At 40.6% G+C, this 25,916-nt stretch overlaps 1 protein-coding gene and 1 long non-coding RNA gene across 3 annotated transcripts in view; one reads left to right on the top strand and one right to left on the bottom strand.

Moving 5' to 3' along the window:
* Positions 1–25,281, bottom strand: part of LOC134226650 (uncharacterized) — a 354,697-nt gene extending 329,416 nt beyond the window's left edge. For both annotated transcript variants that reach the window (XM_062707547.1, XM_062707548.1), the window contains exon 1: positions 23,185–25,281. In XM_062707547.1, the coding sequence (XP_062563531.1) occupies positions 23,185–25,261 (2,077 nt within the window). In that variant the 5' untranslated portion in view covers positions 25,262–25,281. The remainder of the gene's footprint in view (positions 1–23,184) is intronic.
* Positions 1,485–2,736, top strand: LOC134223776 (uncharacterized). Its single transcript, XR_009982718.1, has 3 exons — positions 1,485–1,988; positions 2,049–2,176; positions 2,242–2,736. It is a non-coding gene; the product is annotated as an uncharacterized LOC134223776 (long non-coding RNA).
* Positions 25,282–25,916: the final 635 nt, after the last annotated feature.

The following is a 25,916-nucleotide window of genomic DNA, read 5'->3' as shown; positions in this document are numbered from 1 at the left end:
CGTGGGCGGATTCTTTCGCCGATGAAGGAGAGAGAGCCGCAGCAACCAGGGACAACCAGGGACTAGGTATCGTAGCTTAATCGGGGCGAAGACGAATGCAACGATGCCTGTGAAAGACTCGAATGGTCAGCTACAGACCGGCCCAACTGACCAGCGAGAACTTCGAACAGCTTTTTCAAGTGCTAACCAATAACCCAATCAATAATCGCTGTGTACGCGATTATATTATTCGTATGTGCATTCATAACAACATCAGCAAATTTTGTTTTCGATATTAATTTTTATAAAATAATATTTGACATCACTTTTTTGTTTTCACTGTAATCTCAAGAGCAGAGCTTAATATCAATTTGTTCACATTTTGTTAGCCGACTTTGCTCGGGTAGTGGCAACAGACAATCGTTTTTCGTAAAAGCGTGGCCTAAACTATGTCAATCATTTGTCGTCTTTTAATGCATACAATAAGCAGCAAAGCGTATTCTTTTGACGCAGGACTTACGTCTTTCTTTACTATACTGGGTGTCATTTGGATTTTCGGAAATCGAGAGCGTTACGCTGAGAGGGAAGATTTCGAACGTTACTAGCGCCTTTATCTTTCGATCGATTTTTAAGATTTTTATATCATTCGACTCGGACACTCTTCACCATTCTGCCTATTTCATTGAAACTTAAGATTATTACCGATAAGCTATTGAAAATTTCAGTTCTTGTCAAAGCCAGCAAAAAATTCATATGTAACCAATCCCGTGCATTCCTAACAGGGACATAAGAATGCGGTATGTCACAGGCCTTCGGGTCCACCGCAAGATTTTCGTTGTGTATAAAAGAAGCAGTGCCTGCCGTGTGCGAATCATTACAATTTGTGACAGCAGCGCGTACTGACGTGCTTTTTGCTTGCGCTCCTTGTATATGTGTTTGTGCATATGAGAACAGCGTCAGTATGAGCGTCCTAGCCTCGCAAAAGTCACATTCCGACCGGAAAGGACCCCCACCCTGGTATGCCCGGTCCGGAATCTGGATATGATGGTCTGCTGTTTTTGCGAGGTCATGTCGTGTGGTGCCTTTCACCTTCCTTAGGGGTAGGACGTTGTTGCTGTTCCAAGCCCGGGCCCAGTCCTGGCCGACGACACTTTTTGTCTATTTTTTAACGTCGGGCAGCGGAACGGAGCGGGTATAATGCGAGCCTTCATGCCCCACGTAGGCAAGGGCGTCAGCTTCCACATTTCCCCTAATGCCGCAATGGCCGGCGAAACAGGTGTCTGGTGCCATACCTGCAAGGATTCCGTGGATCCACGGGTGCTTTGGTGTGTGGCTTTGGAGGGCAGCCACCACACTAGCCGAGTCCGTAAGGATTGCAATCGGTTTGTTTGCTGAAAGGGTGGCAGCGACGAAGATGGCTACAGCTTCGGCGGAAAATACGCTGCACTGAGACGGTAGGCTCTCGGACCTGGCTAGATTGGTACCGGAAACACCGAAACCTACACAGCAAAAAAAATATTAATATGCGTCGACGGAACTTCGTGAGACGTACCTTGAAAATTGATGTAAAAAGCTATTTTATGTAGTTTTACGTCATATCGACGCTTTACTACATTTCTCGACGTAACATGAAATCGAGAAAATTAATTTTTCAGTTACACAGTTCTAACGTAATTTTGCCTACTTTATTCTGTATTTCAATACACATAAAATGCTGCACATCATACCCGTCCAAGATTAAATTTATTATCGCATCAAAAAAATGAGAAATACACAAAATTAGCGTAATATTACACCAACTTCAGTGAAATCGCTTCATAAAACTTGCAACAAAACGTCAACAGCCAAGTCTTTCCGCTACAGTCAGTTCAGTTTTCACTCAACTCTGCCCGCATCGGGCTAATAATATTAGTTTGATCAATTGCTTTTTGCTTTTTGGGGAATCAAATTAATAATTTAAATGTGGTATATTCCTCATCGCACCGGAGAGAGGGCATTTCTTTTCACAGGTAAGTTTTGTATGAAGTTTTCTTTCTACCCAAGTGGTGCGATTTTGTTTTTGTTTCCAGGCTTTGCTAATAATGGAAAGAATTCTCGTGAGCAGAAAAAAACAAGGACGGCGGAAGGGGATGAACCGGAGAAAAATCATTCTTTACCTACCTACGGCAAATCGGCACAGAAGCATTGAATTTTGCAGGTAAGTTTCTGATCGATGACACTTTCTGATCACAAGTCAATTGCACGAAATATAAATTTTCGCAGTTTCGTTTTCCGCTAAATAAATGAGTCGGCAAGTGCAAAGTTCCGATCATGTAGAAGAACGCTAGTGATGAGGGAAGGATTTTCGAAACTGCCAGCAGCAAAAGTGGCACCGATCCGTCGGACATTACCATCAGTTCCGAATCAACCAACAAAGCCGCGATCGCGAAGGGACTTTAGCATTGGATGGAAACATGGAAATGTACAGGTAGGGCCGCATCTTTTGACCCTCGAACATTAGCAATCCCCGTCGGTACTGTTCCGTTGATAGTATTTATGTGTCCAACAAAATCTTCCACAAAAAATGCTGCTGTTAGGATCCCACTAGCTCTCTGCTGGATCAATATTATGTAAGGATGTGTGTAATGTGATGTTTCTGGATAAGGTTGAATAAGCTCAAAGCTAATGTATTTATTGAAAACCACAAGAACCATTGAAAATTAACATTTGTAAAATAGGAAATTAAACACATAGTTGAGAATTGGATTAAAACTAATAAAATTCAAGCGAAAAATTGAAAATTCAAAAATAAACAAATTCAAATTAAAAAAACAACAAAAATTTAAAAATAAAATTTGATACAAAAAATCTACTTAAAATTTGTAAAAAATATCTATTGAAATAAAAAATGAAAAAATTAAAATTTGAAAATTAAAAACAAAGAATTAAAAATTTTATCGATAATTGAAAATTAAAAACTAAAAATAAGAAACCAAAACTAAAATTACAAATTTGAGAATTAAAATTAAACGGAGCGGCGTGAATCAATCTGTGCAATAGAAATTCACCGAAATTTGTTAGGAAGTTTCACCAAGAATTCCTTCGAAAGTTCCTCCGGCAATTCCTCCGATCGTCCTTCCAGAAATTCCTACGAAAATTTCTCCGTAAGTTGCTCCGGGAAATCCTCTGAAAGTTGCTCCGGAAATTCCTCCAGAAGTTCTCCAGGCTATTCCTCAAAGAATTCCTCCGAAAGTTCCTCCAGGAATTCCTCCGGAAGTTCCTCCAGGAATTCCTCCGGAAGTTCTTCTAGGAATTCGTCCGGAAGTTCCTCCAAGATTTTCTCCGGGAATTCTTCCAGGGATTTCTCCGGAAGTTCCTCCAGGAATTCCTCCGGAAGTTCTTCAGGCTATTCCTCAAAGAATTCCTCCGGAAGTTCCTCCAGGAATTCCTCCGGAAGTTCCTCCAAGATTTCCTCCAAAAATTCTTCCAGGGATTTCTTCGGATGTTCCTCCAGGAATTCCTCCGGAAGTTCTTCCAGGAATTCCTCTGGAAATTCCTTCAGGAATTTCTCCGGAAATTTCTTCAGGAACTCCTCCGGAAATTCCTCCAGGAATTCCTCCGGAAATTCCTCCAGGAATTCCTCCGGAAATTCCTCCAGGAATTCCTCTAGGAACTCCTCCAGAAGCTCCTCTAGGAATTCCTCCGGAAGTTCCTCTAAGAATTCCTCCGGAAGTTCCTCCGGAAGTTCCTCTAGGAATTCCTCCGGAAGTTCCTCCAGGAATTCCTCCGGAAGTTCCTCCAGGAATTCCTCCGGAAGTTCCTCCAGGAATTCCTCCGGAAGTTCCTCCAGGAATTCCTCCGGAAGTTCCTCCAGGAATTCCACCGGATGTTCTTCTAGGAATTCCTCGGGAAGTTCCTCTAGAAATTCCTCCAGAAGTTCCTCCAGGAATTCCTCCGGAAGTTTCCACCGGATGTTCTTCTAGGAATTCCTCGGGAAGTTCCTCTAGGAATTCCTCCAGAAGTTCCTCCAGGAATTCCTCCGGAAGTTCCTCCAGGAATTCCATCGGATGTTCTTCTAGGAATTCCTCGGGAAGTTCCTCTAGGAGTTCCTCCAGAAGTTCCTCCAGGATTTCCTTCGGAAACTCTTCCAGGGATTTCTCCGGAAGTTCCTCCAGGAATTCCTCCGGAAGTTCTTCCAGGAATTCCTCCGGATTCTTCCGGAATTCTCCGGAAATTCCTCCAGGAATTTCTCCGGAAATTCCTCTAGGAATTCCTCCAGGAATTCCTCTGGGAACTCCTCCGGAAGTTCCTCTAGGAATTCGTCTAGAAATTACTCAGGAAGTTCCTCTAGGAATTCCTCCGGAAGTTCCTCTAGGAATTCCTCCGGAAGTTCTTCTAGGAATTCGTCCGGAAGTTCCTTCAAGATTTCCTCCGGAAATTCTACCAGGGATTTCTCCGGAAGTTCCTCCAAGAATTCCACCGGAAGTTCTTCTAGGAATCCCTCCGGAAATTCCTCTAGGAATTTCTCCGGAAGTTCCTCCAAGTTTTCCTCCGGAAATTCTTCCAGGGATTTCTCCGGAAGTTCCTTCAGGAATTCCTCCGGAAGTTGTCCAGGCTATTCCTCAAAGAATTCCTCCTGAAGTTCCTCCAGGAATTCCTCCGGAAGTTCCTCCAAGATTTCCTCCAAAAATTCTTCCAGGGATTTCTTCGGATGTTCCTCCAGGAATTCCTCCGGAAGTTCTTCCAGGAATTCCTCCGGAAATTCCTTCAGGAATTCATCCGGAAATTCCTTCAGGAATTCCTCCGGAAATTCCTCCAGGAATTCCTCCGGAAATTCCTCCAGGAATTCCTCTAGGAACTCCTCCGGAAGTTCCTCTAGGAATTCCTCCGGAAGCTCCTCTAGGAATTCCTCCGGAAGTTCCTCTAGGAATTCCTCCGGAAGTTCCTCCGGAAGTTCCTCCGGAAGTTCCTCTAGGAATTCCTTCGGAAGTTCCTCCAGAAGTTCCTCTAGGAATTCTTCCGGAAGTTCCTCCAGGAATTCCTCCGGAAGTTATTCCAGGAATTCTTCCGGATTCTTCCGGAATTCTCCGGAAATTCCTCTCGGAATTTCTCCGGAAATTCCTCTAGGAATTCCTCTAGGAATTCCTCTGGGAACTCCTCCGGAAGTTCCTCTAGGAATTCGTCTAGAAATTACTCAGGAAGTTCCTCTAGGAATTCCTCCGGAAGTTCCTCCAGGAATTCCTCCGGAAGTTCCTCCAGGAATTCCTCCGGAAGTTCCTCCAGGAATTCCTCCGGAAGTTCCTCCAGGAATTCCTCCGGAAGTTCCTCCAGGAATTCCTCCGGAAGTTCCTCCAGGCATTCCTCCGGAAGTTCCTCCAGGAATTTCTCCGGAAGTTCTTTCAGGAATTCCTCCGGAAGTTCCTCCAAGATTTCCTTCGGAAATTCTTCCAGGGATTGCTCCGGAAGTTCCTCAAGGAATTCCTGCGGAAGTTCCTCCAGGAATTCCTGCGGAAGTTCCTCCAAGAATTCCTCCGGAAGTTCCTCCAGGAATTATTCCGGAAGTTCCTGCAGAAATTCCTCCGGAAGTTCCTCCAGGAATTCCTCCGGAAGTTCCCCCAGGAATTCCTCCGGAAGTTCTTCCAGGAATTCCTTCGGAAGTTCCTCCAGGAATTCCTCCGGAAGTTCCTCCAGGAATTTCTCCGGAGGAATTACTGGAGGAACTTTTGCAGGAATACCTGGAAAAACTTGCAGAGGAATTCCTGGAAAAACTTACAGAGGAATTCCTGGAGGAACTTCCGGGAGAATTCCAGGTGGAACTTCTAGAGGAATTCTTGGAGGAACCTCCGGAGGAATTCCTGGAGGAACCTCCGTAGAAATTCCTGGAGGAACTTCCGGAGGAATTCCTGGAGGAACTTTTGCAGGAATGCCTGGAAAAACTTGCAGAGGATATCCTGGAAAAACTTACAGAGGAATTCCTAGAGGAACTTCCGGAAGAATTCCAGGAGGAATTTCTGGAGGAATTCCTGGAGGAACCTCCGGAGGAGGAACTTCCGGAGGAATTTCTTGAGTAACTTCCAGAGGAATTCCTGGAGTAACTTCCGGTGGAATTCCTGGAGGAACTTCCGAAGAAATTCCTGGAGGAACTTCCTCCTGAAGTTCCCCTAGGAGTTTCTCCAGGAAATCCTCCAGGAGTTCCTCCAGGAATTTGCCCGGAAGTACCCCTTAGAAATTCCTCCAGGAGTTTCTCTAGGAATTAAAAAGACAGGAACACCATCTTTGACCAGAGGTCGTACAGACTGAACACTTAACACCTAGCATTAGACAACGGACATATAACACCCAGTGGACCAGTGGAGAATTTTTCGATCACGAAAATATTCCTCCTTACCGGGGCGGAAATCGAACCCACACTCCATAGCACATGCGTCTAGACGATTGACGTCGCTAACCGCACGGCCACGAAGCCCACCTTCCTCCAGAAGTTCCTCCAGGAATTTCTCCGGTAGTTCCTCTAGGAATTCCTCCTGAAATTTCTAAAAGGAATTCCTCTGGATGTTCCACCAGGAAATCCTCCGGAAGTTCTTCTATTAATTCCTCCGGTAGTTCCTCCAGGAACTCATCTGGAAGTTCCCCAAGGAATTCCTCTGGAAGTTCCTCCAGGAATTCCTCAGTAAGTTTCTCCAGGGTTTTTTTTTCTGGAATTCCACCGGAAGTTCCTCCAGGATTTCCTCCGGATGTTTCTCCGGGAATTCCTCCGAAAGACCCTCCAGGAGTTTCTCCGGGAATTCCTCCGAAAGTCCCTCAGGAGTTTCTCCAGGAATTCTTCCGGAAGTTTCTCCAGGAATTCCTCGGGAAGTTCCTCCAGGAATTTCTCTTAAAGTTCCTCCGGAAGTTCCTTCGCGCTGGTTCAATTCAAAAAAATTAAAGTTTAAAATAAAATTAAAAATTAAAAATTAAGAACTAAAAATTGAAAATTAAAAATTAAAAATTTTAAATAATAAATTGAAAAATTTAAATTAAAAACTTAAATAAAAAAATAAAAAATTAAAATTAAAAAATTAATAAATAAAAAAAAATAAAAAAAAATTAAAAATTTAATATTAAAAATTAAAAATTAAAATTAAATTTTTAAATTGAAAATTAAAATTGAATTTAATTTAGTTCATATTAAAAGGTATAAGTAGTTTGTTGTGGATACAATGAAATGCGTGTTGAATAAATAAAATGTGAAATTGTTGCAACTAAAAATGTATTTTCGATCATGAAGAAAGAAATCCGAATCCCCCTAACCCTGCTTCCGAAAGCAGGATTTCTCCTGACCGATTTTTACGTCGTTTTGTCAGTTACATCGAAAATATTACGTCGAAAATTAATTACATTGCTTTAATTTCAAGACAAAATATCAAGTACGTCAACTTCTTGTTACGTCATTCAGATGTAATAAAACATAATATTTACGACGGCGATGATGTGCATCATATCTGATGTGATATTACTTTTTATTTTTTACTGTGTACCCCTCTGCTAGACACAGAACCATCGGTGTACTGTACGGTATGGTTCCGGAAACGAGTGGCCACGAGCTTGATGACCAACCTTCTTAGCTCCTCGGAGTTGTCGCCTCTCCGGAAGCGCGCGACGATGGAGTTTTCGTTTTTGACGGGAGGCATTGACCAGCTTCTTGCTCCGTGCCAGTGGACCTGCGCCACTGGGGGGAGAACGGTGCCGGCCACGCTTCTAAGGATCCGGTCAGCCTCGTCGAGGAGAGAGATCCCGTACTCTCCTGATGTCACCGCAGCATAGGTAGCTGCCTTGTACCAGATGGCCGTGAGGACTCTATGCTGGAAAGGGAAGATTCCGGCTTCGACACAAGCTGCTTCAGCAGGCGTGGAAGGAACGAGACCGGAAGCCAGTTGGACGTAGCTGTTGAATACTGGGGAAAGCACGATGATGAGGTCCCTTCGCGCAGAACAGGTCAGCTCTAACCAAGGCTCTTACCCATATAGCAGGCGACTATCAGTGGTTGCTTGGCCTATACTTAGCATGGTGTGCCGGTTGTTGGTACAATGTTTTGCGGCCAGGGCTTTCATCGGGCTGATTCGCGGCTTACAGGCAACCTTCACCGCCCGGAAGTGTGGTAAAAAGGTAAGCCACCGGTCGATATCGACGCTAAGAACGCGAACGATTTTCCGGTTAGGTATGGGGTCGTGGCCAAGCTTAATAGGCGTTTCTCCGACTTGAAGGTGGCCATGGCAAACATAGCCCCGGATGCACTTACCTGCATTCATAGTGAAGCCAGTGGAGGTGGCCCAGTGGAGGTGGATTGCGCTAACCGCTGCCTGTGCTTTAATCCTAGTTCGCCCGGTTGTTCCACCTACAGAAGGATGGAAGTTTCACAACCAGAAGGATGTCGTCGGCGTAGACAAAGAGGTGGACGTTGGCCGGTAGTATGCCGAAGACCCCGTTCATTGTAATTAGGAAAAGGGTGACCGCAAAAACCGACCCTTGGGGACCCCAGTTCTTCGGCTTCTTTCCCAAATTTTACCTTTGAACCGATTCATGGTAAAACCGTTTCCCAGTCCCAATCGGTTCAAATATGATTCCGGAAGTACAAAATCACCATATAATGCCATTACTTTTGAAACCATGATGTTTGCTGTGCCGCATGATGGGGTTTGATTATTTTCCAAAATTTTCCCTTGAACCGATTCATGGTAAAACGTTTACCGGTTCCAATCGGTTCAAATACAGCCCAGGAAGTACAAAAGTACCATAGAATGTCATGAATTTTGAAATCACGAAGTTGGATATGCCGCATAATGGGGTTTGCTTATTTCCCAAAATTAACCCTTGAACCGTTACTCGGTAAATCAGTTTACCGGTTCCAATCGGTTCAAATACGGTTAGGAAGTACAAAACTACCAAAGACTACCATAACTTTTGAAATCATGGAGTTTGATGTGTCGCATGATGGTATTCGCCTATTTCCGTAAAGTGACCCCGTGACAGGTTTCGGCAGAATGTCCGGATTTCGGAAAATTCTGATTTCTGATCAAATTTGGTATAGTTTATGTGTCGTTTCACTTCAAAATATCTAAAATAATCATTTCCGAAGTATGCGTTCTGGCATATGGCCAAAAGCTAACACCCATTTTAAATCCGGAATAACACTGGTATCAAGTGGCCAGTCCTGAAACTTGAATAAATTCCGCTTCTTTTGGAGAAAGTTCTTCTTTTGCCAAAAGTCAAAAAAGTTACAGCCAAAAAGACTTTTATTTTCATTTTCAAAAGAGGGGTTGGTAACGGAAGGGTTAAGTGATTTTTTAATTTTAAAATTAGGTTCATCACTGCTTTTCTTACCTGTTTTCACCAGAAATTCGAACGCGCAGAAAATTTGCAAGTATGCGAGCTAATTCTGGGCATCCAATTTCCAATAACTAAACATTATTTTTCATCTATATTAGTGATGTTGTTTTTTATTTCATTCTTGCATTTCTACGATTATCCTTTTTCTACAATACAATTACAAAAAGCTCCACGGAAAAGAAATTTCCTTTTTTGACAGCGGTTTTATGAAACTCTTAATAATAACCTTAAACTTGCTTTGAAGACGATCTCAAGAGGGGTTCACTTGGTCATAACATAATCTTGTAGCGGTCATCAAGAAATTGTCATGTACATTTTAGCTTTATTGCTAGTCTTCAACAGTATGATAGCAATGATAGCAATAAAAAATGACATAGATTAAGCAAAAGCATCCTTTTTGTCAATATTGTTAATATAGGAGCTTCGTAACAGGAGTTTGATGTGGCGCTCGTCAAATTACCAAAACATCAAACTATTATTACTCATCTTCGAATTAAAATTGGTACGTCACATATACAGTGGAGAAAAAACAAGTTTTAAGTTTTGACTAAACCAATCGCTGTTTTGGAAATGAATCAAATTCATCCAATAATATTTTACTTGCCAGAATTGTTTGCACAGCCTGGGGCAAATTGTCTCGGATCGACCAAATGATAAAGGGGAAAAAATGAATTCTATCAAGCAGTGGTAGATTAAGACACGCAAGGCAGCCGATGATGATGTGATTAAATTGAAAAATCGTAGTGTAAATGAGATGCTTGCACAAGGTAGAAGAAAACAGCAAAAAAAATTCATTTTTACCATAACTGAATAACAAAATCTGATATTAGTTTGTTTGATATAGTTTCTAAAATAGCAAAAAATATTAAAAGACATTATTCCAGCAAATAGCTCACAAATAACTCATTTTGCCATTATAATAACAAACCAATAGCAAAATATTCGCGAAAAGGAAAATATCAAAATCAGTTATTATTGATATTTTGAAAATGTGAATGATAAATTAATAACATGGATGGTGATGGGTGTTCCTATTCATAATTAGGATACATTTACATTATTTTTGCCTCAATGATCCACTAGATATTGATTTGTTCTATTTTTTGCGTTTTTGTCGGCATATTTTGTTTGTTTTTATACACTCTTCAACAAGAGCACTTCCTCTCATTCAAAACCACATAGTTTTAAGGAAGTATTATGCTTGCATTTAGATGATCGTTCGAACGAAGTGCACATTGAAACTATGTGGTTTCCGTTGGAAAAGAGAGATTAAAATATCACGTGACCTTTTTGGGGACCATATTTGAAACCTTTCTATAGCTTGGCCAATATAAACAAATTGATCCCACCTTAATTTTTATTATGTCCGCTACGCTGTCCGATTTGACTATGCGTCCAATTTGGGAATCTAGAGCTCGTTCAGTAGCCGCTAGGTTGCGAAGGCCGACGGAGGTCCTTCGTAGCTTAGTTGGTTAAAGCACCAGTCTAGCGTACTGTAGGGTCATGGGTTCGAGTCCCATCGAAGGGAAAGTGGTTACCTCCAATACATTTTTCAAATCAATATCTTCCACATAACAGGGCTGGTAGCGATAAATGCCGTTCAAAATAGTGACTTAGTGACCAACGATGACGAAAAAAGTGACCAAATAGTGACTTTCAGAAGCAGAAAAAGTGACCAAATAGTGACTTTTGTATGAAGTACTAACCAGGCAGGTAATGAGCTGAGTTACATTCGTATTGTTACTGAGTAACTCGTAGTAGATCGGAAACTAGGGATATCATGTTTTTTTTTTCAAATCCTTATTAGAATGCTATCAGAAATCAAGAAAAGACAAAAATTACAAAATCATGAGGATTACTACTGCTAGCCGTGTGCATCTTCATCGTAACTAGGGAGAGGATGGATCTTAGCAGGGGACAACCGACTTGGCGACACCATCATAAATACCACAGAGTTGGATATTGAGGAAGGTATTCGTTGGGACATCCAGAGGCTAGCAATATGACCATGGTAAACCTTATTCCGTAACACACGGGAGCAGGTAACGAGTTACAAGTTGTTACACTAAACCTGAGACGAGACCTGCAAAGAGGAAAAAATGTAACTTCAGCTGCTGCCAGTCAACTGCTGTCACGAACTGTCAGGTGCAACCAGCAGTTTTTTGAGTGAAAGTATTGGTATCCCAAATAAAATATTCCACATCATTTTTGTTTTACCAAGACTTTTTTACTTTAACGAGTATTCCAAACCTTCCATTTAGCTTGTTAATAATCAGTAATAAACCTGTGTTTTGTTCCCGGTATAAAAATCCTTATGAAAATGAATTAACTATTTCGTGAATTGGATACACTTTTATTGGGCTCAGAAGGGTCCACCTGGGGCTTAGGTGAAACAGTCAAGTAAATAGTTGAAACTCGATGGTCAACTGTGATGAAAAGAAGAACAAGTGTCAAAACAAGAGAAAAGAAGCAGCGTCTTTGCAGGTCTCGTCTCAGCACTAAACCATGCTTATAATTTCAACAACGATTTTGAAGCAAATTCTACAGCATTGTGGTAATTAAGTTTAACATGAGCTCGAAGTTTTTCGTTGAACTGCAGTTTGTGTATGAAAAAGGCAGAATGAAGTATAACAAATTTTGCGCTGTCTTTTACTATCGATCAAAAAATATTGTCTCGTCAAAATATATTCTCAAAAGTTTCACCATATATAGATGATTCAGCTGCAAGACAGTATGAAAAAGTGCAAGAACGATATTTTGGATTGGGCTTTCGCTAATGTTTATCGTTTATGTAGTGTACAACATTCGCTTTGGCACGTTGAAAAATTAACACGGTTTTTCGGCAAAAATCTACAGGAATTGGAATGGAATTAAAATGATCTAATCAATTACTTGACAGAGAATTATTTGGAATCACAAAGCTTATGAATCTTTAAAAGAAAAAAAATGTTAGAAAAAACTTAAAGAATCCAAAATTATGATGACATTTTTAAAATACGATTTTTAATAATTCAATAACATTTTTAATTGAAACAAATTTAAATACATATAGAATCCATTTACCATTGTTTTTTTTTAAACCCTGATCTCGGTTTCATTAAAAACATCAACTTATATATAACATGAATTTTACCGAACCCAAGTTTCCTAAGTTTCATGTTTCGTAAAATGTGATCCAAAATCTTGAATTTGATACAGAAATTGCTTGGAAAACTATGAATTTTTTTCAGAAATTTCAGTGGAAGTTGATTTTCTGTGGAAAACCTAGTGAAATTTTCTAGGATTTTTTTTTCAGAAATTGTGCAGAAAATACTTCAATCCTTGTGAAATCTTTCTCCAGGAGTTCAAACGGAAATTCCAACAGAAATCCGATGGCGAATGTCAGCACAAAAACTTCCGGAAATTCTTTCATACCATAAATTCAAGGCAGAATATTTTGTAGACATTCCTGCTGTCTCTTTCAGGAATTTCCGCGGAAACTTCACGTCAATTGCTATAAAAACTTCTCCGCGAATCCCTGAAAAAAAATCTTCAAATACAAGCGGATTTTTTCATGAATTCCGGTAGAAATCTTTTTGAGAATTCCTGTAGATATTGTTTGGTGAATTCCTAAGGAAAACCTTCCGAAAATTATTTCCCAAATTCAAGGCGGAATTTTTACGGAATTTTACATATAGATTTATGCAGTCATCGCTACAGAAATTACAGTGAAAGGTCCTCTAAGAGAAACAAAGTTAGGAAGCTTTTTATAACGAAGGTGGATTTTGCTTTAGATACAGGCAACTTACACTACTTGTAGTGCGCTGGATTCGCCTAAAGATGCGCTAAACAACGCATCAATTAGTTTGACAGGTAAAACTTCGGAAGAAACTTCGGTTCGGAAGTCCCGATGTTCGAATTCTAATACGGTGCTACGCCGACAATATCATGCTGTGTGGTTCGTCGTAGAGGGGTTAATCAATCAGAAACCAAGAAATATCTCTGAATTATGTCAAAATTGACGTGACAAAAAAAAAATTATATTCAGAAACGATGAAGAGAAAATGACAACAAGTGAAGTTCTTATCCTTATAATGCTTGTTAAACGAGTGCTCAAAAGTATAATGCATTCAATAATGGCTTGGAAATATCCAAAAATTGGGTAAGCATAGACTTCAAATGTGGAGTCCCTTCTCAACGACATTTTGCTATCGAAAACAAAACCCTACGCTCCTTATTTATTAAATTTCCACCCAAAACTAAATCCGCACGAAGCCTCAATCGTTATGTAAATCCGCATCAAATCCGCGTGAATAGCAAAAACCGCGAAATCCTCGTAGTCGTAACAATCCTGCGCTTTATATACGGCGTTGCCTGAACGTATGCCCAAGCTTCGCTGTGTGGTCTGTCTGTGTGTCTCTCGATCCCGAAGTCCATGGTTCGAATCCACTCTGCCTTTCATAAGACGGCCTTGGAGCAATTTTTCAAACTTTATATATTTTGCTAACAGATTTACATTTGATTTGGTTGATGATAATGGTAGGTACAAATGAATTTTATTTTGAACTTTTTTTTACAAACGGTGGTGCGAAAATAGTGACTTTAGTGACCATTTTCCGAAAAATAGTGACTTTAGTGACTTTTGGATGCAAATAGTTACTTTTTAGTGACTAGGCTCAAAATAGTTACCAAGTCACTAAAAAGTGACTTGCTACCAGCCCTGAAACGTACATATTCACATATGAGTTTTCATAACATCGTAAATTAACGTCCAAGTCGGGTGGTTTAATCCCCGGAAATAGGCAATTAACTTTGATTGAATTAAAAAATATGCTTTATACGCCTCCACCAAGACCGTCGGCCATCATTGCTTTCAGCATGATTCCTGAAACGCTGCCGCCACCGAGAAAAATTTTGAGAAATGAATCTGGAATAGCTCTGGAACCAAGCATCGAACCAAAATTGACCAAAAAATGCATGCATTTGAAAATATAGTTTAGTCTGAAAAGAAAATCGCTCAAAAAGCGTACTGGTAAGATGGATCACATTGGTCCCAGTCGTCAATTTGACAAAACAAACAAAAAAATGTACTATTGACAGTTGTTTTCATATTTGCAACAAGCAGCGTTGAATAAAACTGAAGTTCTCAAAACTCATTCGAATCAAGCGCGAATCCAACCTCGCCGGCCTCACGGCCCAGAGAGCCATTCATGATTCGACTCGCGATTTGCATGTTTGCAAGATTTTTAGGTGTTCTTCTCTGTTGAATGCATGAAAATATCTTTCTTTGCTTCAACTCGATTAGATTAGATTTGAAACAAACTAGCCGTTTGAAGCAAAATCATTTTTCGTCGTATGAGCGAAACAAAGCGATTCTTCCAGAATCTCAAGCGATTGGCATTAGAGTTTCCATTTCCCGGCCATTTTCGTTGTCCCGGGATTCGGGATGAACTTGTTCGTATATCCCGGGAAATCCCGGGATCCCGGGATTTTTCGATATTTCCTTAGAGAACTTATGTTTTTGATTAAAAAACGATTTTATTCAATGTTCAGGGGTAAATATTTTAGAAAGGCCAGATAATACAGATTTCAAATTGGAACTCAATTCAATTTGAATCGATTCTTTCAAAAAAAAAAAACGACTTCAAGAAGCAAATAATATTCACGTTTTTCTCGGAAGGTAGAGTACCCTTTTGGAATATATGATCGTGCAGTCCGAGAAGAAGGGTTCGCTGGTGGTTGAAGTCGGCTTGACTGGGATTGTTTTGAATATGCATTGGGTTTAGACAGTTGCTGGGACTGTATTCTATACCCTAGTGATGAAAGATAAAAGATGCGCAGTAGAATCGTACTGGGCCCATAACCTATTGGATATATGGGAACCCCCTCACAAAGAAAACATAATACTAGAGTATCCTCCATCCCATGCCATGATCAGGCCTGGTAGCGATGAATGCCATTCAAAATAGTGACTTAGTGACCAACGATGACTAAAAAAGTGACCAAATAGTGACTTCTCGTTTCAGGAAAAGTGACCAAATAGTGACTTTTGTATAAAGTTTTTAACCAGATAGTGATCTACAAATTGCATTAGCATTGTTACGGTGTAATTCGTAGACTGAAAATTTTGTAGCGATACTAATATTTATCTTTAATCCTTATCTAGAAAGCTATATCATAAATCAAGAAAAGACGAAAACTTTAAAAATTAGGAACACGAAGATTACTACTACGCCTATCTTCACGGGAACCAGAAAAAGGATGGAACTTAGCAAGAGGTCATCGCCTTAGCGTCAACCTCATAAGTACCACGGAGTTGGATATTGTGGAAGGTATTCGTTCGTTAAGCCAGAAGCTTGTAGTTTGACCATGATAAATCATATTTAGTCACACCACAAAAAAGTATATATCAGCCGTCACGAAAAAAAGGAAGTGAGTTACAAGTTTATAATTTCAGCAACGATTTTGAAGCAATTACAGCATTGTGGTAATAATGTTTAATATAATAATATGAGCTCAAAGTTTTCCGTGGAACTGCAAAACAATGATCTACTTGATTCATAGACAGAGAATTATTTGAACTCACAAAGCTTACAAATCTTTAGTAGTTAAAAATTTAATTAAATTGAAATAATGAAAAAAAAATTAAAATACGATTTTTCCAATAACAGTAGGAGCTTAAAGTGGGTAAAGGTGTTGACAATGCAATACGCGTCTCCATGCACGGCTCATACCAAAATGCTGATCCGCCGATGCGTGTTGCGTTGTTCCCTAAGAGCTGCCAACTAAAAGGCGGTTTCCCTCATAAGTTTTCCGGCAACGTAACATGGCCCAATTTTTTTAAATGTTATTATCAATATAATTGAGATTTTATAAAATTTTAAGATGGAATCGGCTACCTATATTGTTTAACTGTTGTATGAGGTAAAAGTACCCATGAAGAACGGTATTGCTAAGACATAAAAACAGTCTTTGCTTAGGTAGGGTCGGCCAATCTTTTCGATAGTTTTTTATGGGTATTTGTATAAACTTCGTGTGAAAAGTTACTCGGTCTCTGTAAGAATTCTTTATAGGAAGATAATTTAATTCAACTTCAACTGATTGAAACTCACAAAGTTGCGGATAGTTGCAGCTGCAATGTACATGATTTCATAGAGTACACCGAAAACAACGATTTTGTTGATGTTTTAGGGTGGAACTCGTTGGAACTATTTTCTGAGCTCCAAATTACTTTCAGTTTAAGAATCTTTATCGATTAATATTTCAACGAATTAAAGATTTCTGTTTCTCGCATACAAGGTCTAACTTAACTAATTTTTTGTTTGCAATAAAATAATTTTTGCCTTATATTAGATATTTGATTTACGAGTTGTGGATTCGTGCAGTAAAAAATCTGTAGGAACGTTTTTATGGACCTTGTTATTTGAGGGAAATTTCTGATTGATTTATGCCTAACCATTCATATAAGTTTTTAAGCATATCGTGACACATGTGACTGTTCTCTATGCTTCCAACATACGTTTACAAAACAGAGACTATATACAAATACTTTTATGTGCATAATATGCTAGAATATGAATTTTCAAAATTTAATTTTTGCTATGAGTCTATAACAGTGATCCCCAAAGTGTGGCCCGCGGGCCGCATGCGGCCCTCGAAGCCTTTTGCTGCGGCCCGCGAAGGATTTCAGAATATACACTACATGTGGCCCGTTGATACCCAAGGGCCCCGTACGCCTGTCACTGGTGAACAAAGCTCGTGTACTCTGCATCGAAGCTTAGAACCGGTATTAGGGCGTAATCGTTAATGCGAACATATTTATATTCAGTTAGTCACTGCAAATAAGTTCTTTTTCGAGTTTCTATAATCAAGAAGGTATCTCAAGCATACCACATCGGTATATTGCTGCATGATTGAGTGATTGATTTTGATAGAATATCTAAAACAAAAAAATGTGCATAAAAATTGCCTCGCCATAACAAAAAGGTGGTAGAGAATTAACACTGTTGTTTACATTTTAGAACCAAATCCAGATGTCGTACACATCAAGTAGGGCTTCAGTGCTCCGCCTTCTCCTCCTGATCGATACGCATAGTCTCGAAATGCTTTTCATCATGCCCAGTTGTTTGTGATACTCAGGGAATCTGCCAAGTTCACATCATTATAATGTTTAAACACCATAATGATTAATTAAATTCATCATTTCAAAGATGTTACGTAGGACAACAACTAACAAGTGTTGGACTTGAGGTCAAAATAATGTTGTCATACACTGCTCTGAAATGATAAATCTTTCAATACAAGTAAGGATTTATTAAGATTGATACTGACAGATCAAGATTTTGTCCATGACGCAGAAAAGGTTTCAGTGAATATAATTTGATCGGAAATCTGGAAACATGGTAAATAGTTCGAAATTCAGAATCTTTAAATTCCTATTCAAAATTGCTGGCAAGTTCACCTGGCTCCGAAACATCTTTGACGTTATTTGACACGACAAGTTACAATCAGTGGAATCTCAAAATCTCACTTTTTATCTATTCAATGACTCAGAATTTGGTACATATTAAAATTTTGACTGCCCTAAAACTAATCAATATCTCTTTATTCCGTACATTTACGCGCACAAAATTTGCATATTGAAAGTCCTTGAACCGATAGAATGAGGTTAAGGAATCGTTACTTATATGAACGGTAATTCAGTCTTACAATTTTTACAACGAGTTTATTATTGACCCGACGTTTAAACACGTGGATTGTGTCTTTTTCAAGGGGAAAATTTTTGTGTAAAAATTGTAAGACTGAGCAGCCGTTCAATGGGTAGAATTAAAACGTACAGTCGATCCATACTCAGGAATCGTTACTGTTTTGTAGTAAACAATAATCCTTCAACAAAAATTCAAAATCTTAGAGTTGGACGACATTATATAAGATCATTTAGAGGTTCAAAAAAAATTTTTATTGAGTTTTAAAATTCTACATGAAATGAAAAACAAATGTTGCAACCGTACTGCGGCCCGCTTCAGCAGTTCAATATTGCTATGCGGCCCTTGATAATAAGCATGCTGGGGACCACTGGTGTATAACATTTTGTGGTTGGTCCGCTTATGGTAAAAACACTGTCTGGCCTGGCTTGCGCCAGAATTACGTTTGACAACAATCATAAACAATTTTAAAGTACTTTATGTCATATTATCGCTCATTATTTTCCCTGACATAGAGAAACCTTGCTCGACATCGGCGTTGTCATGTGATGCAGCTAAAGCTGTGTTCACTATCTTAGTTACAGGAATAAATTTATGTTTATCTGTAGCAGTTTTTTAATAAAAAAAACTGGATTCTACACTACTTAATTCTGTACTCTAGGTCTGAAATTCGTATTTTAACAAATTCCATTCGTGAAGAGCAAGACCATAGTTGACCTGAATCGAAAGTAACCTGGCGATTCTCACAATACACCTCCGGAAACAAAGTCAAAGTTTTAATTTCTAGCGATTCAATTGAGGAAATTTTTGGCATCCCATTTTGGGTGTACACTTGGTGCTTTTAGCATAATACTTCAAATTTATACATTGCTACCAGATTTACATTTGATTCGGTTGATAATAAAAGTAGGTACAAATGATTTTTTAAAAGATCTATTTTTGCCTTTCTCGTACAACAAAGTTGTACCGAAAGGCTATCATTTCACTCCGAAAACGAACTTTTTATAGAAGCCTCGGAGACCCATAGTGTTATATACCAATCGACTCAGCTCGTCGAGCTGAACAAATGTCTGTCTGTCCGTGTGTATGTGTGTGTGTGTGCACACGAAAACCGAAAAACATTAGCCAACTTTTCGTATAGTAATTCTTAACCAATTTCCTCGCAATAGGTTGCATTCGACGGGCTACAAACTCTAGTTGATCACTATTGAATTTCATAACGATCGACCGTTCCGCTTAAAAGTTATAAAGAAAATGGTACATCGACCCATATTAGCATCATATAAGGTTGGTGTCTTGGCTCAATGCGAGAAAGGCAGTATCACTACTCGGTGAATTAAGTTGTGTTTTTTTATTTTGATCTATTTTCAATAGGCGGTGCAAAAATAGTGACTTTAGTGACCATTTTTCGAAAAATAGTGACTTTAGTGACTTTTAGATGCAAATAGTGACTTTTTAGTGACTAGCCTCAAAATAGTGACCAAGTCACTAAAAAGTGACTCGCTACCAGGCCTGCATGATAGGCTACTAATTGATACTTTTGCCAAGAGCTGCAACTCTTCCTAATCTTGAACAGATCGCTTCCTAATCTTGATATTAATCGTTAATTTATCGTTATCGCCGATAAAGTTGATTGTGTTCAACGTAATCGCTTGCTGCGATAAAGATGAATCAATTCAATTATTGTCGGAGTTCGATAATTTAACGTAAGTTAACTGGATAATTTAACGATAATGGGGTTAATAGATTACGCGATTAAAGTTGGTATACAATTTTGACAGATGCCGAAAATTGGACAAATTGATTGCAGCCTGTTGACCAGAGTTGATTTTGATCGAAGCGATACACCAAAAAAATAGGCAGAGCGGGGTCGGACCACTTGTACTTGCGCATGTGCCGGAAAGCTTGTTGTACGAACGTCGATTGGAAGGACATGAATTGAATCAAGAATTGTTTTGGAGGCAACAAGCTCAGGAAGACTGGCTCAATGTTGGGCAGCGCGAGGAGATTAGCAAGGCGAATATCAGCTAGTGTACACAACCTCGCTGTAGACGGGAGATGTGTAGAAAACAGGCGCCAAATAGATATAGCTGATCTTGTACTGTAGATACTTGTCGTTTAATTTATAGAGAGCTGTATCTGCTGGAAAAAGTATCATTCAGTAGCCTTCCATTGAATGGTATAGGTGAATCTAATATTTTTGGGAAGGTGTTCTATCAACTATCTCCGACATTTTCATGTCTGTTCCTCTCTTACTAATTTAATAATAAGATGATATCGATTGTGCATTACAAAGAACCTTGGCTCCGTATACATGCCTAAGCCTACAAATAAACGAACTTGGAAAAAAAAAATCATGTCTGATGGGAGATATAAAAATATGATATGAGTTTATCACCTAAGTTGGGTTTCGCGTTACACTGTTTGCGAACCGGAAATGAAACAGTATTTTTTGTCCCGGGTATCCCGGGATTTTCGAGATTTCGAAAATAATATCCCGGGAATCGGGAAATCCCGAATTTTCCTAAGTCCCGGGATTTTTTGTCCCGGGATATCCCGGGATGGAAACTCTAATTGGCCTCGCGCATGAAGCCTCGATAATTGACATTTGTGAGGCCATCCACAAAGTACGACTCGCTTCAAAGGGGAGGGGGAATTCCTAGCAGCGTGACGAGTCTTCCAATCGCCAATTTTTGCATTAACATTAGCCACAAGTAGCATTGCTTACGCTTTTTGACTATTAAACGATCAGTCGATAATCATGCTACATAAATGTTTCCAGCTTAAGAAGAGCTATTTGGTTAAGCGATCAAAACTGGTATTGAAAACATATCAGCAATTGGTAGCAATTGGTATCATTATCAAAAAGCAACATAAATTTGGTTGTAGGGGAACTGTTACGTTTTCCATCTCACTGAACATATATTCACTGGTGGAAAAAATCACAAAAATAAGAAACAAACCAAATTCCTTTTCATTGCTTTGTTTTTGATGTGATGGAAATAGGAGCTATGAGATGAAGTGCCGAACCATTCCCCTAGTTCTAACGGGTGGTCACTAAAAAACGGGAATGATTTCAATACTTTTCTATCAGAATAATAATGCTTCCACAGAAATATTACTATATGTGAATCAATCCTTAAAATTAATCCTTAGAATTGTCGCACACACACTTTCCCTCTAACATTGTTTACAACATGCCGTCTAAAGCGGAATTAGAGTAGATAAGTATGAAATGCGCCACCACGTTTTCTTGGTTATTAACCCAAATTTTGTCTCAAAATCGTGAGTGGCTGAAGCCAATGAACATTTGCAAGACGTTACACGAAAAAACTGAGTCAAAAACTCTGTATTTGAACTTTTAAAAACTCATAAGCAGGATCAGAAGCTGCATCCGGAAAATCCATCTGGCAGGGCCGTCCAGCGATCCACGGGCCATATGCCAATAATCAATGGTCTAAGTTTGAAGACTAAGGACAACTCTTTATATACCGCCAACGGGGGTGTCATTTGGACAAAATGTGGTATGCTCCAAATAAATGTTACAAAGCTCTAGTAGTTAACATTGTAATCAAGTTTTTATTAGTTTAGTACAAGCTTGAACAATGAATTTATCACTGTGTGGGGAAAGAAATAATAAATGAGGGAAATTCTTCAAAGTTATATGTTGTTTAAAATTGGCCCATTCTCACCCCTCACAGGGGGTGACATTGGGCCAAGTACAATAAAGTTCAACGGTGACGATGCAACGATTCAATCGTTCATTAAAAATAATTGCCTACATTACGGCTCTTACCAACTATGTATGGCAAATCAACCAAAGGCTTGGCCCAATCTCACCCCTTTTCAGCGTGCATTGCTCGTTGCTACGAAAAAACAGAACCGCTATATAAATATTCATAAAATTCGATAAAACAACAACAGATTATCGTAACATGATAACCAGGTATCCACCGATCTAAAAACTAGTTATGTGATAGATTTGTGGGGCATTACTGACACTATTTTAATACGGGTTCATTCTATCAATAGTTTTACATTCAAATTCCAAGCATTATGGTACGAGCACAATTAGTTCTTGGAATTTGTTTTGTGATTTCCTAGACGTGAATTTTACTATAATTTTGAACCGTTTAAAGTTTTGATCAAAATTCGTAACAGTTTCTGAGATAGTTGAAACATTTTTCGTTTTAGGCCCAATCTTACACCCTAGGCCCAATGTCACCCCGAACGACGGTAACATGTGTCAGATTGAACTGTACTTCTCTGTAGGTTTTTTTTCTTCTAAGATGGTTCTTTTCATTTAAGTTGGGAGTCCGATAATTGGTGCGAAACTCAATCAAAAAGTAGTAAATGTCAAAATCTGATGTAAAAACCACGTTGACGCTTCGTTTTTGTTTTTAACTGGATCGATGCATGTTGGTGCTTCAAATTTCTTTTGTTCTTTGCAAAAAAGAAACACCACAAGTCTTGTTCAAACACCCCAATTAGCGAATGGCATTCGACAGTTGAGGTGAGGTTGTGACCCAATTAGCGAACAATTACTGAGTAATAACTTTTAAAAAACAATTAGAATTAAATTTCCTGTCATTTCCGACCAATTATAGGGAACACTACGTAGCTATCAAAGTAAACAATATGTAAAGGTTTTTTTTCATGGAGAGAAACTTGATTCCCACTTTTCTATCAACACCACTAATTAAATAATTAAGAAAATGCACACTATAAATAGTCTGCTACCATCTTAATGGCCTACGCATCGAGCGAGAATAATTTATCATGAGTGCTCACTAATGGAACTATAAAATATTATCCATACTTAGCGAAGGGAGCAATAAATTATTACCGCCAATTCGACGCGCGCCAGGTCCCTCCAATCACTATTCCCACTGAGCGACCCACGGATGAGCAGAATTGGCACAAATCTTTAATAACGAAGAACACTCACCGCTCAGCTTCGTAACTTTCGTTACAGCTATCATCGATCAATAAGGAAGCCTAATGAATCTCTTCTTAGATCACTTCTTCGCGAGTCGATCCGGTTTTATACCGCTTTCTGCACGAAACCCATTTAACAGATAAAACAAAAACATAAACACACACACATGGTAAAGGCAACACACTTCTCTATTTACAAAGCTTGATTCTAGGAAAAAAAAAGTAAAAACGGACTTACCTCCGCCGAGTGTTGCTACCGCCTGGTGCTTGGAGGTGGTCGTTGTTCCCACCACGGTCCCATTGTTGGTCTGCAGCGTCGGAGAGGCCCCCATGACCCCGTACTTTATCGGTTTGAAATGGAAGAACGACGGTGAATATCCGGATCCGGCACGGCTCAGCGAACTGAACCGCTCCTCGCGATCTTCCACATAAAGGCCTTCTTTACCCATAGCCGCCAGCTGGCGCCCCTTCGGCATAAACATCACCAAAAACACTGTCGATGCCGTCGCCACGAGTCCGAAGGCAAGGCATGCATCCCGATGCCGATCGGCCACGGCCAGTCCGCACAAGGTCCATCCCAACCAGATGGGAATGATTCCACCAACGGCCAAACCGATGTAGGTGGCTTCCCGATAATTGTCCCGAATGCCGCGCGATTTTATTGCCAGAATGGCCACAAATATAATCAAGAACACTACGTATATCAAGGAAAGAAGCAGTTCCGAGAAGGTTGTGTGACACAACGGGATGGTCGGATTTACGTGGGATAGGTCTCCAGCGGTGAGAAGGAGGTGGTATCGACTGGAAACTGCAGTGCCTCCAGAAATGGGAACCTGATCGACACTAGGAGGCGACGTCAGAAGCCACTGCGCACCAACAGCCACTTGAATCAGCACTGCGAACAACAGAAGCAAACCTTGGTAGGGCGCAGGAAGATACACTCCGCCGTTCAGACTGATCAAGAAAACACACTTAACCAGAAGGGAAGCAAATACGAGGGCAAAGGCAACCCCAGCGCCAAAGCGCATCGTTGCACAGGATAGCACTGTTGGATTTATGGTCAGCACAGCTGCTAGGCCGGAGCATGCAAACAGTCCAAGAAGTAACATTTGTCCGAGAAACAGATGCCGCCGACTTGGCGACGTACGCCATGCTTTGCACAACACAAATATCTCAAAAGCGGCCATCATAATCATGGACAGGCAAGCAAGCACTAAAACTGGCACCACCCAAGGTTCTTTCCGCAGTCCATTAGAATTGTTCGCCAAGACGACGGTCGGTGGCGTAACGTTTAGCTTGTGAGTATTACTGTTACTGTTATGGTGACTTGGCGGACTACGAGCAGCCAAGATTACGCCTCCAGGACGCACGGTTGTTGAACGAGAAGCAGCGGAAGACGCTGTCGATGGCACTACAAAAAATTCGGTGGACATTTCTAACCGATGAGCTTGCGCTGCAGATGCATTCACACCTGCACTACTTATATTCTGTTGGCCAACTAACAGCGGCAAACTACTTTCCCTAATATCACCACTCTCCAGCAAAATATGCTGCTCATCAAACTCAGCATCGTTAGCACTTCTTCCTTGCACGTCAAAATGATTCGGTTCTTCGACTTCTTCGAAATCATCTTCATCTGCATCCACTTCACCGTCATGCTCTTCGTCACCACGATCTGGTTCAATTTGTTCTACTCCATCCTCATCGGTTCCCGCAAAGTATTCACTGCTAGCATTAGTATCTTCCAAATTTTGCGCAATACTAGTCACCATAATATCGCTTCTTTTGATATCATGCTCACTATTCACCAGCGTGTGCAATTCCTCAAGATTATCACCCGCACTGTCACTTGTCGCCACACTTGCAACCCCAGCACCAAATCTTCCCGCGTTACGATAAGTCACCCCAGGGTAAGTATTCCCTGGGCCTGGTTGTCGTCGGAACTTGCCCCCACTCGAGCCAACCACCGATGGCCCAACGGCACTCGCGATCGCGCCGGTACCTCCATCTTCCACGTGGGGTCGATTGCGGGGCGCTAACCGGTCGCCAAATTTCGGAATATTCAACAACTCGCGATAATTTCTGCTTTCATCCGCGTTCAGATCGTCGAGCTCGCCGCTGCTGCTACTTGCGCCAGAACACCGATTCACTAAGCTCGCTAAGCTGAGCGTAACGATCGTTACCGCCAGCATCAGCGCCGACTTTTTTGGCCGACGAGCCATATCTGACTGACAGAACAGAGACGACTGCCCGCTCGAAACGCACTGTGCCGTGGACTCCCTTCGCGGAGTTTCTGGCTGCTCGCGCCGCGCCATTCATTCGCGAGCGACTCCAAATTCTCTCCACCTATCGTCTCTCATTCGTTCGATGCATCGCATTTCTGCATCGAAACAGTTTCTCCCACGAAACGATCGCAGCGCAGCAAACCGGTAACAGCGCGCGCGAGTTGCAATTTCTTCGTTCTTGTTCTTCCACGCAGCGAAAGAGTTCAAGTTCGAAGTCGCGCAATCGCGAAGAGAGAGCCGCCCGCCGAAGATCGTCATTGACGGCGGGCGGCGGCTGATGACGGTTGTTGATGATTGCAATGCACTCTCTCTCGTATGCTCCCTCTCGCGTTATTTTATGCGCGGGCTCTCTGTTTTGAATTCAAATCCGCGATGAGAAGGATGCAGTTCTTGGAGGATCGTTTAAAGGGATCGCTCCCGCTGATGCAGACCAAGAGAAAAGCGCAACCCTTGACTGGTTGAGGTTCAAAGTCAATGCTTCGGTGTGCGCGGATGCAGTCTCCACCGCCCTGTTATGCTGCGTGGTGCGATGTTCGAGCACATAATGATTCCTATGCGAAGCATACGAGTGTGGTAATGAGCGAACAGAGCCGCAGTCGCGTAACAGCGCTCGCAGACGAAGGGATGTGGCTCATGTTGGTCGTTTAATTTGTGATTGACTCGATGGATGAGGATGAGGTGGTTT

This window comes from Armigeres subalbatus, chromosome 3 (genome assembly GCF_024139115.2).
Source record: "Armigeres subalbatus isolate Guangzhou_Male chromosome 3, GZ_Asu_2, whole genome shotgun sequence".
NCBI classification, from domain to species: Eukaryota; Metazoa; Arthropoda; class Insecta; order Diptera; family Culicidae; genus Armigeres; species Armigeres subalbatus.
The sequence above is the reverse complement of the archived record's forward strand: the minus strand, read 5'-3'. Positions and strand labels throughout refer to the sequence as shown.